The sequence below is a fragment of the Zophobas morio genome, unplaced genomic scaffold (assembly GCF_036711695.1).
Source record: "Zophobas morio isolate AGI-343-1 ecotype UQ-CSIRO unplaced genomic scaffold, CSIRO_AGI_Zmor_V1 ptg000041l, whole genome shotgun sequence".
NCBI classification, from domain to species: domain Eukaryota; kingdom Metazoa; phylum Arthropoda; class Insecta; order Coleoptera; family Tenebrionidae; genus Zophobas; species Zophobas morio.
In genome coordinates this window covers 1077693-1090844 of record NW_026972146.1, presented here as the reverse complement: position 1 = coordinate 1090844, position 13152 = coordinate 1077693, and the positions used below count along the sequence as shown (strand labels likewise).

The 13152-nt window shown below is 35.3% G+C and overlaps 1 protein-coding gene across 2 annotated transcripts in view; it reads left to right on the top strand.

Moving 5' to 3' along the window:
* LOC135140984 (uncharacterized) overlaps window positions 1–8743 on the top strand; it is a 77016-nt gene extending 68273 nt beyond the window's left edge. Inside the window, exons 11-18 of one of the 2 annotated variants that reach the window (XM_064071749.1) lie at window positions 19–66; window positions 113–334; window positions 381–1910; window positions 6374–6451; window positions 6500–7533; window positions 7584–7644; window positions 8029–8076; window positions 8160–8743. In XM_064071749.1, the coding sequence (XP_063927819.1) occupies window positions 19–66; window positions 113–334; window positions 381–1910; window positions 6374–6451; window positions 6500–7533; window positions 7584–7644; window positions 8029–8076; window positions 8160–8647 (3509 nt within the window). In that variant the 3' untranslated portion in view covers window positions 8648–8743. The remainder of the gene's footprint in view (window positions 1–18; window positions 67–112; window positions 335–380; window positions 1911–6373; window positions 6452–6499; window positions 7534–7583; window positions 7645–8028; window positions 8077–8159) is intronic. The other variant, XM_064071750.1, reaches the window with a different exon arrangement.
* Window positions 8744–13152: the final 4409 nt, after the last annotated feature.

The window sequence follows — 13152 nt, the reverse complement described above, 5'->3', positions numbered from 1 at the left end:
TCGGTTATTTGTTTGTAGCTTTACCAGTGAGCCCCGTATCCAAGCCGTACAAGATCTTGGTCAAAGGTACAACAACAATCTTGTTAAAAACCACTACAAACCTTATTTGTAGGTAAATTCCAGTGCGAGAAGGTTCTCGAAGTTCACGATTCGTTTTCAACATTTGGCAAAATCGTGGGTGTAAATATCGTAGGCGAGGACACAAATCTGGGTATAGAGTATTGCTTCGCAGATTGTGCCGTCTACCTTCGAGTGATACAAGAAGAGCACGTGGTTTTCGATCAAAAAGTGAAAATAGTGCCCCTCGCTCCGATAAAAGCACGACCACCTAATGGTACGTAACACGACTAGAACAATAGTAGCTTAATTTATTTTTGTAGCGCGATTCAAGGACTGGCGACTGGCGGTAACACACAGCGTTATCGAAAACTCGCCCTTTGATCAACAAGTGGAAACTCTATGGAGCTCACTTCACTCCAACAAACTCGAACTCGAACAACGAAACGAAACCATCCGAAACGACTTCAACTGCGCACTGTTTTCGAAATTCGCAGACGGTAAAGTCTACTCAGGTGGTAATATTGCAGGTTTGGACATCGACCATGACTACGTTGACGTGTTCGTGGAAAATGTATCCACAGACGACGAGTTGGCAACGTTGCAAACCATGAAAGATCTCATTTGTAGCAATAATAGTTTCTGTGGAGTGTCACTTTCACTCGGTACGAGTGCGCACATCGAGTGCGCACACGTCAAAACCGAAGTCAAGTGTTACTTAAGACTCAGAAACAAAATGTCGGTGAGCCGCAACCGCTTGATTAAGTACTACTTAAGCTTAGACAGTAAATTGTCTAAGTTTATGTTGTTACTTAAGTTTTGGGCGGATTGCTACGACTTGATCGACCCGAAAGCTTTCTCAGACAGCGCCATCTACTTAATGGCGATATTCTACCTCCAGCAGGACCCTTACAAGCTACCACCGGTCAAAGATCTCCAGGAAAACGTCGACTCCGAGGACACCGCGCCCTGGAATAGTTCTTACGCGGAAATCCTCGATTTCTCTAGTCCTGCTCTGGAAAACGCGACAGTCCTCGAACTGTTCCTCGGTTTTTTGCGCTTCTACTCCAACTTCGACTACGTCACGTACGTCGTTTCGCCATACTTCGGCTCGCCTCTCGAGAAAGTCCGTTTCGTGAAACCCTACGTCGTCCCGCAGTGTTTCACGCAATTCTCGACCCAAAGCAAAGACTTAAACGCGACTTCCAGTATTTGCGTCCAGGACTTCTTCGAGCATTGTGTGAACCTCACGTCTTCCGTCACTTTGGATTGCATGGGACGCTTCACCAATCTTTCCCGATCCTGTCTTCAAGTAGCCGAATCCGAGGAGGATTTCCTCTTGTATAAGTTTTTAGTAAACGCGCAGCCGGACATCTTCGAGTACCCGTCGTTCGTTATCGAAAAAACCAACGACTGCGACGAGCAGGAGTGGATCCAGGAAATCAAGACCCTCTCTTTGAAGATTTTGTCGGATATTTTGAACTACAAGTTGTCGACGATTTCGGCTTTCGGGGCGGAGAAGACGAGTTTCGGGTGCGTGGGTCAACACGACGTGTGGAAAAACCGGGTCAAGGCGATGAAGACGCTGTCGGCGCAGACGACGCTCCGGGGCATCGACAAAGAAGTCGCCGTCACGACCCAGGTTATTATAGACTTTCCGGAGACGATCGCCTGGAACGTGTTCTTGGATTTGACTTTCTTGAAGAATCCGAGTCGGGTGAAAGTGGTTTTTTTGAGGAAAGCGGGGTGCTACAATGTGTATCACGTGTGCCATTTTCTGTACACTAGGTTGGTTAAGTTCTTGGACGGGGGACGTGCGGGGGAGTGTCTCGATATTGTGGAGGCGGCGTCAAGTAAGTATATTTGTGTTGTGTTTACTTTGTCCGATTTAAGTTTGCAGCGTCGAGTCGAGGAAATGAAGCGAAATGTTGAGGCAAACGGTGCACGATTTGTGTGTTCATGGTCATCTCGATTATCGTAGTTGGCTATGATTTGTTGTCATAGATCGGGTATTTTTGTTGGTTATGTAGTAGTTCTACAAGTGCAACCGGAACCTAACCTAACTTTTCGTTTTTCTTATTTTTTTTTTCGAGATTAGTGTAAGCTGTTTTTTGCACATGTTGCTGCATCCTTATCTTGGACAAATTTTAGTTGACTTTTTTGCTAACTCGTGAGAAGTTTGGCTGTTGTGAGTACAAAAAACTTGTTAAAATGAGTGAGTTGTTTAAAAATTCGTTTTATCATTTTTTGCTCAGCTGTATTGGTAGCGATTTTGTCGGTCATTAATTTGAAATATGTCGGCAACGTTTCATTACAGTTTGACTTGGTTTTTAGATTGTTTCTCATTTAAATCTCTGGCATTCACTGTTTAGAAATTTAAATTTTTGTAGCCTGTTTTTTCGGTATTTTTTTTTTTTGTGTGTTGTAGATGTTATTTTTCTTTTGTTACGTGGTTACGGTTTTGGACTTAAAGTCAAGACTTTTTATTGCTGATATTCATTTACGGTTTCTTTAAACTCTTAAAAAAAATTGTTTGTTGTATGTCTTCATCTCAGAAAAAGGTCATTCTATACTAGAGTCGGAGAGCAGACGAAGTTATCAATGCGTGAACAACGAACCTAACGTTACCATTGATAACGCAATGCGTGTCTTTGCTTTCACGCAGAGCACCTGTTGGACGATTTTAGTATAGGATCTTATTTAATTTGCCTTTTATTTTTAAATCGTTCGTATAGTTTGTGAAATTAACTTCAAAGAAGTCACTTCTTGCTTGAAATTATTTAATTGCAATAACCAAATTATTACAATTGTTTATGTTCGCATTAAAAATGGGGCTATTTCACAATTTGTTTAATACTTATCTAAAGAAAGTAGTGAACATTTCGCCTGTTCCGTGTTCTTCTTGTCGCGTGATCGTTATATTTGTGACACAATTTTTCTTCCCGAGCGTAAGCAAAGGAAGTATTGTAATCGAGTCCGTCGGCCGACTCTCTACTTTTAAGTTTTCTCGATCTTTCATGACCCCTAGAAGACGAAGAAATAGGTCTCCCATTTCCGTCTGTCTGTCCGTCTGTCCGTCTGCCGTCCCGGATTTTTATTAGACAGATAATCTCCGAAAGTACTCGACCGATTGTTGTGAAATTTTGCACTTATATTAAGAATATCATGTAGATGGTAAAACGCTAACCAAATTTACTAAACTAATATAATTTCAATTGTATAAAATAACATAGTCCTACACATGTAGTTTACAACTCCGAATCGGCTTTTCACCCGAAACGTCCAGATTTTTGGAAAAAAAATCAAAATTATAAAACAACATTTTGAAATTTAATTTTTAATCTGCTAACCAGAATGCTTTGAAATGTTGCAGATGTTTTAAGGCTATAAAGAGCATCATAAATCTTTAGTCAAAAAATATTTGCTTATCCCCTCCAAAAACTTGATGACGTCAGCTCAAAAGTTTGTGGAATAAATCATATCTAAAATGTACAAAATATGATGAGTCTGTACTTGTGATCTATCACTCCATTCATATTTTTTGGATTTGCATATACAGGGTGACTCAAAAAAATTAATGAATGCGTAAATTTATTTTACTGATTTACTCAGAAACTACAAAACCGAATGCTTTGAAATCTTGCAGATGTTTTAAGGTCATAAAGAGCATAATAAATGTTTAGTCAAAATATATTTGGTTATCTTCTACAAAAAACTGATGACGTCAGCTCAAAAGTTTGCCGAATAAATCGTATCTAAAATGTACAAAATATGATGAGTCTGTACTTGTGATTTATCATTCCATTCATATTTTTGGATTTGCATATGCAGGGTGACTCAAAAAAATTAATGAAGGCGTGAATTTATTTTATCGATTTAATCAGGAATTACAAAACCGAATGCTTTGAAATCGTGGGAATATTTTGAAGTTATTATAAGCATGGTAAACTTTTGTTCAAAATGTATTTGTTCATCCCTCCTAAAAAAATTGATGACGTCACCCTTAAATTTTGCTGAATAAATCCTATCTAAAATGCAAAGAATATGATGAGTTTGTACTTGTGATTTGTCATTCCGTTCATATTTTTTAGATTTTCTTAAGAGGTGGTTCAAAAAAATTAATGAAGTCAATTTATTTTATTGATTAAATTAAAGGCAACACTTATTATTAGTATAACACCCCAACCAACCCAATTTGGTAGACACAAAATTTGTTAAAGGAAAAACTCGGTTGAAACATAAGGGTAGCACGCTTATTTACATCGACTTTAACATTACAGACCTGCATTTGTTTTATGCGGTCACTTGGTTCCGCGAATGCGAAATAGACATGTTTATAATCAACCAATTGTGAATTTCACCGCCAAGAATTAAAATAAAACGCAATGTTTTATAAAATAAGCGGAAGTCGAAGCAATAAAACCGATGGTCGTTTTGTTTACAGTTTCTCTGTTTGACTCTCACGTATGCTGTTACGCCTGTCATCTTAAATTAAGAATATTTATACATAAACGATTTTCAGTTGCCGTATACGTGAGTAAATTGTTTCGTTATTTTATTGATTATTACAAATCAATATTCAAAACGACCCAATTCATTTTCCCGAAAATTTGAGAATATAATAATTTTATTCTTAGTATTACACTACATCTATCCCAACTGATATACGTGTCCTTGCAAAAATGTTGATGACGTCATCGCAATTTTTTTTTTAAATTCCCACTACAAAAATGTAATGAGAAAAAAAACACAATAGGCATGCAGTGGTCAAGTTTCCGACAGCGAGGGAAGTACTGTCTAAACTCTTTAGACCAATTTTTAATTATCAATTTCCATCCAGTAACGGAAAAAAAGAAGGCAAATGACATTAAAGCTATGCTTAAATATATGGCACGAACTGATCGTACATACTACGAGAAATATTTATATTAAATTTCTTATAATAGGTACATATTTAGTAGATTTTTCACAAATTTTCCATTAAATGAAGTTAATAATGTTTCCAGTTATTTACCTAAATATTAAATATTTTGTATTATCTTAAATTGAAAATTTGTTTTGATATGTATGTATTCATTCTTGTTATTACAACGGACATGGTTCAATAAACAAAATTCTAGTAATATTTTTTGCACACTTTTGAACCAAGTCCATTTTCACTTTTTGCATTATTCTGAAATTATTGTTGTTATGGATATGCCAAGTAGTACGGCAATAAATACGACAATAATTAAAATATTTAGCAGTAATGGTAAGTATTATTTTGCATTACAAAATCTATAGCACACGATTAAAATTTTGATGGGTAATTTCTATGACAAAGTTTTTAGGGACTTGGTTCAAAATAATTCTCAGCCGACGAAGTGCAACCGTGCAAATTTTTTTTTTAAGATTAGTGTAAGCTGTTTTTTGCACATGTTGCTGCATTCTTATCTTGGACAAATTTTAGTTGACTTTTTTGCTAACTCGTGAGAAGTTTGGCTGTTGTGAGTAAAAAAACTTGTTAAAATGAGTGAGTTGTTTAAAAATTCGTTTTATCATTTTTTGCTCAGCTGTATTGGTAACGGCAACGTTTCATTACAGTTTGACTGTTGGTTTTTAGATTGTTTCTGATTTAAATCTCTGGCATTCACTGTTTAGAAATTTAAATTTTTGTAGCCTGTTTTTTCGGTATTTTTTTGTTTTGTGTGTTGTAGATGTTATTTTTCTTTTGTTACGTGGTTACGGTTTTGGGCTTAAAGTCAAGACTTTTTATTGCTGATATTCATTTACGGTTTCTTTAAACTCTTAAAAAAAATTGTTTGTTGTATGTCTTCAGCTCAGAAAAAGGTCGTTCTATACTAGAGTCACAGAGCAGATGAAGTTATCAATGCGTGAACAACGAACCTAACGTTACCATTGATAACGCAATGCGTGTCTTTGCAGAGCACCTGTTGGACGATTTTAGTATAGGATCTTATTTAATTTGCCTTTTATTTTTAAATTGTTCGTATAGTTTGTGAAATTAACTTCAAAGAAGTCACTTCTTGCTTGAAATTATTTAATTGCAATAACCAAATTATTACAATTGTTTATGTTCGCATTAAAAATGGGGCTATTACACAATTTGTTTAATACTTATCTAAAGAAAAATAGTGAACATTTCGCCTGTTCCGTGTTCTTCTTGTCGCGTGATCGTTATATTTGTGACACAATTTTTTTATTTATGTGAAGAAACGAAACTCGGCGAAACGTCGCTAAAAGTAGCTCTCGCGGAAGCCAAACTTCAGTCCCATTTTTATGCTTCTGCTCAAAACCTATCTCTGTATATACACAGTCTCACCGCAAAAATCTCCAACCAAATCGACTAAATCGCCACAAGTGAAGACCCCCGAAGCTTCCAATTCCACGCCAGGTAACGATCTCGCAATTTTCCCAAACTTTTACTACCTTCAGTTTGCAGAAGCAGAAAAAACCGGACAAACCCAAGACACCCCCACCCGCAAGCGGAAACGAACGAAGCCCGTCGAAGAAGGCGAAATCACCGATGAGGACGAAGAAGAGGAAGAAGACGACGACGTTCCGTCGGACTTCTTCGACGATTTCGCGAAGGAGGACTTCTTGGACGGTTTGGATATCATCGATAACTGGGACAATTCTAAGAAAGAAGTCCCGAAGGAGAGTCCATCTTCGGTCGAGCAACGCAGGAAACGTTCGCGATCGCGATCACGCCACAGGCACCGCAAACACAGCAAGTCGCGCAGACGCTCTAGATCGACCAGCAGATCAAGGTCTGGGTCTAGAAGGAGAGACCGGGCGAGGAGGAGTCGGAGATCGAGCTCCAGCAGCACTAGAAGCAAGGATAAGCATAGGAGCCGGACTCGGACTAGAAGCAGAACTAGAACTAGAAGCAGAAGCCGCTCGTCGCGTTGGTCGACGCGACGGAGGAGTCCTGAATATCGCTCCCGGAGACGCAGTTCGAGCAGAGAGAGTCCAGGTGCACGAAGACGGAAGGAAGTGCAAAGGAAGTCGTTCCTGGAGGAGATTAGGGAGAAGTTGAACGAAGTGCGACCCGCGGCTCCTCCTCCTCCTCCTGTCATTTATAATTTACCGCCGTATACCACGCCACCACCGGTACCGGCGCCTCTTCCGATTCGTCCGTCGTACTTTAACCAGCCTCCTCCGCCGGGGGTTCAGGGGTTCGAACCGAGTTTTTTTTTTAGTAGTGGGGTTCCGGTGATTCATACGCCGCCGCTGCCGCTGGAATCGGTGCCTTCTCCATTGCCCGCACCCCCACCAGTTTTGTCGGTTCCCCCACCAGCGTTATCCGTTCTCCCACCGACGTTGTCCGTTCCCCCACCACGGTTATCCGTTCCTCCGCCACCCGTGCACGTGCCCCCACCACCGACATGTGCCCCTCCTCCACCGGAACCCATTCCCCCACCACCACCTTCGCCTCGTGCGTCAAGTCAAACAACGAAAGAAGATTATGCCAAAGTAATGAATTACATGTTTTGAGTTTGTTGTTATTGATTGTGTTTTTTTAGCTTTTCGCGGAGAAGAAAATTTCTCTTTGTGAATATTTAGCGGTAACTGCGAAGCAGGAAGGTGTGTTTTTTTTTAGTGGTGGTTCACTGTTGATTATGATGGTCGTTTAATTATGTCACTCAATTTGCGGGATTTTTTCTTCACCAGTCGATTTGTTGGGTGAAGGTGTGCTTACGCTAGATTCTGTATAGATGCTTTACTTAACTTAATGAACTTGTCGCCTGGTGAAGAGACGAATTGTGGTTAAGTTTTTAGTGCCAAGTAATCAGCAGTGCCATCTCTTGTAGTTTTTTTAGTGTTGCCTGCCACGTTTCTCTATTTTTCTTGTAATAGTATTCAGTGTCTCAGTTTTAACTTCAGTTGTTTATGACGTGAAACCACCGTTTCACTATTTCTTCTCTATTCTGTCATGTAACTTCTACAGTATTGTTATATCCGTTTTAGCGTCAGTAAAGTCAGCAGACCCCAAACATCTCCAGGAAAAAGCTAAAAGTAAGTATAGTTTGGAATACATGTTTATCGCCATGAAACGTCACCCAAACCCAGTAATACTCAATCAAATCACGTTCTTCCAGTACTCTCTCGTTGCCAAGACGTAATCAAAATGTTCCATCGTCATCGTCATTCCGGTCGGTTAACGGTTAAACCAACCCCAAAACCGCCATCCACACCACAACTAAATTATCAATCTCCTTTAAAGAAAACGCCAGTTGTCAGGTTTCGGTTCACGTCGCCTCTGAAGCAACCGACGACAGACGCCTACGAAGCGGCGCTTAATAAGGTGTGTGAGAAAGCCGGAGTTGCGAAGAAAGTCGAGGCTGCAGACGGAGTCGATATTGTGGATTTAGTGACTGAAGCGTTGATTAAATCCACCTCCATTGACAAGGAAACTGTGACGCGTGTTTTGAGGGAAACGTTACTGGGGGTGGTGGATAATGAAGGGGGCAGAGCGGATGTGGGGACGCAAAACACGAGTGTGGTGAGGAGCAGCAGTGTGGGCTTCCAGGTGGAAGACGAGAGGAATTCGGCGGGGGATTTGCCGGAGAGGGGGAGAAGGTTGTAAGAGTATTTTTGTTATTTTCAAATTGTGAATATTTTTATATAGTGGTTATAAAGATTTGTAAACGCAATACTTTCAGATTATAAATATACAAAACAATTTCGTTTTTTTTTCCCCTTGGATTTTGTGCGTATGCAACCAATATTACTACATTGAACTGTCATACATAGTTGCGACAGAGAACATAGAGAAGCGTCATAACGTAAATTAAATGACGGTTGAGGACTCCTCGACTTATGTTGGCAACCGTGTTTGTTTCTAATTAGGAATAAAATTAATGTCATAATATTTTTAACGACGCGTTTTAGTTTCGACAAATTGACACTAGATTTACCAGAATATTACAAGCTGCTTACTGTTTCCTTCACTCTAATTCAGGTCACACGAATTACAGTTCGTCGTCTGAGAACTTGTTTGATCTACAGACCAGAGCGCACTCAGGCCAATGTCGACTCTAAGCGTTCGGAAGCGATTTGATTTTTAAGCCACGATCCGTGACCCGATACACATCCTAACCTATAATTTCTTGCTGTTTCAACTTTCGAATTCTCAGTTTTTCGAAATTTTAGTTTGGGGAGTTTTCAGTTTACTCCTATTTATTATTTAATTTTTAATTTCTCAATTTTTTAGTTTTTTTCTTCAATTTTACGATTTTTAAATATTTCGATTTTTCAATTAATTGATTTTTCAGGTTTTTTGGTTTTTCAATTTTTCTATTTTTTCAGGTGTCGATTTTTCAACTTCACTTTTTTGATTTTTCGATTTCTCAATTTTTCAATTTTTAATTTGTCAGTTTTTCGACATTTCAGTTTTAGGATTTTTCAGTTTACTTATTATTCAATTTTTCGATCTTACGATTTTGCAGATTTTTGATTTTTCAATTTTTCGATTCTTTAGATTCTCAGTTTTTGAATATTTCAGTTTTGGGATTTTTCAATATTTCTGTTCTTCGACTTTTCCATTTTTGACTTCTGGATTTTTCGATGTGTCGACTTTTTACTTTTTCGATTTTTAAATTTTAGATTTCTCAGTTTTTTTGTATTTTAATTTTTCAATATTTAAAATTTTAGATTTTTCTATTTTTCGACTTTCCGCTTTTAGATTTTCTGTTTTTCAATTGTCGTTTCTTCAAATTTTCAATTTTTCAAATTTGACATTAATAAATTGTTAATTTTTCGATTTTTCAATTAATCGATGTTTTGATTTTCCCATTTCTTGACTTTCGAGGGTTTCGATATTCCTGTTCAATTCTTTAATTTTTCGATTTTTCATGTTTTTCATTTTACATTTTTTAGTTTTTTGAAGGTTTCGATTTTTCGACTTCACTTTATGGATTTTTTGATTGCTCAATTTTTTGACTTTTTAGGTTCTCAGTTTTTGGATATTTCAGTTTTCGGATTTTTCAGGTTTTCCCATTTTTCAGTTTTTCTTTCATTTTTCAGTTTGTCGATATCTCAATTTTGGGATTTTTCAATATTTTGATTCTTCGACTTTTCGATTTTTGACTCCTGGATTTTCCGATGTGTCGACTTTTTTACTTTTTCGATTTTTCAATTTTCCGATTTTTAAATTTTAGATTTTTTAATTTTAAAAATTTTAGATTTTTCGATTTCTCGATTTTTTATTTCAGTTCTGCGATATTTCAATTTTTCAACTTTTCGAATTTTTCAAATGTTTCGATTTCTTAATCTTTTGATTTTTCGAGTTCTCGGTTTTAGATTTTCTGTTTTTCACATGTCATTTTGTCAAATTTTCGATTTTTCAATTTTTCAAATTTGACATTTATAAACTGTTAATTTTTCGATTTTTCAATTAATCGATGTTTTGATTGTCCCATTTCTTGACTTTCGAGGATTTTGATATTCCTGTTCAATTCTTTAATTTTTCGATTTTTCAGGTTTTTGATTTTTTATTTTTTAATTTTTTAAGGTTTCGATTTTTCGACTTCACTTTATGGATTTTTCGATTGCTCAATTTTTTTACTTTTTAGGTTTTCAGTTTTCGGATTTTTCAGGTTTTCCCATTTTTCAGTTTTTCTTTCATTTTTCAGTTTGTCGATATCTCAGTTTTGGGATTTTTCAATATTTTGATTCTTCGACTTTTCGATTTTTGACTCCTGGATTTTCCGATGTGTCGAATTTTTTATTTTTTCGATTTTTCAAATTTTCGATTTTTAAATTTTAGATTTTTTAATTTTTAAAATTTTAGATTTTTCGATTTCTCGAGTTTTCATTTCAGTTTTGCGATATTTCAATTTTTCAACTTTTCGAATTTTTCAAATCTTTCGATTTCTTAATCTTTTGACTTTTATAAACTCTCAATTTTTAGATTTTTCAATCAATCGATATTTTGATTTTCCGATTTCTTGACCTTCGAGTGTTTCGATTTTTCTGTTGTTCAATTCTTTAATTTTTTTATTTTTTAGGTTTTTGATTTTTCAATTTTTCGATTTTTAAGGTTTCTATTTTGCGACTTCACTTTTTTGATTTGTCGATATTTCAGTTTTAGGATTTTTCAATATTTCAATTCTTCCGGTTTTCTATTTTTGACTTCTGGATTTTTCGATGTGTTTTACTTTTTCGATTTTTCAATTTTTGGATTTTTAAATTTTAGGTTGTTCAATCTTTTGATATTTAAGTTTTTCAATATTTCTTAGTCTTTCGATTTTTCGACTTCCTGGTTTTAGATGTTCTGTTTTTCAATTTTTCCATTTGTTAATTTTTCATTCCCGATTTATCGAGATTTGATTTTTCAGGTTTTCGATTTATCAGTTTTTCAATTTTTTATTTTGGCCTATTTCAGTTTCTCATTTTTTCCAGTTTTCCATATTTTCGTTTTTTTTTTTATTTTTCCGCTTTTCCAATTTTTCAACTTTTAACTTTTTGTTTGTCGATTTCTCTATTTTTCAATTTTTCGACTTCATCACTTTTCGATTTCTCCTTCTTTTGATCATTCAATCTCTCAATTTTTCAATTTTTGGAATTTTAAGTTTTTTGATTTCTCGATTTATCGAAATTTGGATTTTCCGATATTTTGATTGTCAATTTGTAAATTGTTCAATTGTTAACTTTTCGATTTTTCGTTTTTTGCCTATTTCGGTTTCTCAGTTCTTCGACTTTTCGACTCCATGATTTCTTGATCTTTTGATTTTTCGATTTCTCGGTTTTTCGATTTTCCAGTTTTTCCAAGTTTCGATTTTTCAGTTATCCGACTTTTTAAATTTGGGAGTTTCGATTTCTCAGTTTTTCGTTATTCAATTTTTAAATCTTAGATTTTTGAATTTTACATTTTTTCGATTTTCTGATGTTTCATTCTTCGATTTTCAGTTCTTCGATATTTCGATTTTTCAATGTTTCGGTTTTACGATTTTTTAAGGTTTCGATTTTTCGATTATTAGATTTTTCAATTAATCGATGTTTTGATTTTCCCATTTCTTGACTTTCGAGGATTTCGATATTCCTGTTCAATTCTTTAATTTTTCGATTTTTCAGGTTTTTCATTTTTTAGTTTTTTTTAGGTTTCGGTTTTTCGACTTCATTTATGGATTTTTCGATTGCTCAATTTTTTGACTTTTTAGGTTCTCAGTTTTCGGATTTTTCAGGTTTTCCCATTTTTCAGTTTTTCTTTCATTTTTCAGTTTGTCTCGATATCTCAGTTTTGGGATTTTTCAATATTTTGATTCTTCGACTTTTCGATTTTTGACTCCTGGATTTTCCGATGTGTCGAATTTTTTACTTTTTCGATTTTTCAATTTTTCGATTTTTAAATTTTAGATTTTTTAATTTTTAAAATTTTAGATTTTTCGATTTCTCGATTTTTCATTTCAGTTCTGCGATATTTCAATTTTTCAACTTTTCGAATTTTTCAAATGTTTCGATTTCTTGATCTTTTGATTTTTCGAGTTCTCGGTTTTAGATTTTCTGTTTTTCAATTGTCATTTTGTCAAATTTTCGATTTTTCAATTTTTCAAATTTGACATTTATAAACTGTTAATTTTTCGATTTTTCAATTAATCAATGTTTTCATTTTTCCATTTCTTGACTTTCGAGGGTTTCGATATTCCTGTTCAATTCTTTAATTTTTCGATTTTTCAGGTTTTTCATTTTTTAGTTTTTTTTAGGTTTCGGTTTTTCGACTTCACTTTTTGGATTTTTCGGTTGCTCAATTTTTCGACTTTTTAGGTTCTCAGTTTTTGGATATTTCAGTTTTCGGATTTTTCAGGTTTTCCCATTTTTCAGTTTTTTTTCATTTTTCAGTTTGTCGATATCTCAGTTTTGGGATTTTTCAATATTTTGATTCTTCGACTTTTCGATTTTTGACTCCTGGATTTTCCGATGTGTCGACTTTTTTACTTTTTCCATTTTTCAATTTTCCGATTTTTAAATTTTAGATTTTTTAATTTTTAAAATTTTAGATTTTTCGATTTCTCGAGTTTTCATTTCAGTTCAGCGATATTTCAATTTTTCAACTTTTCGAATTTTTCAAATGTTTCGATTTCTTAATCTTTT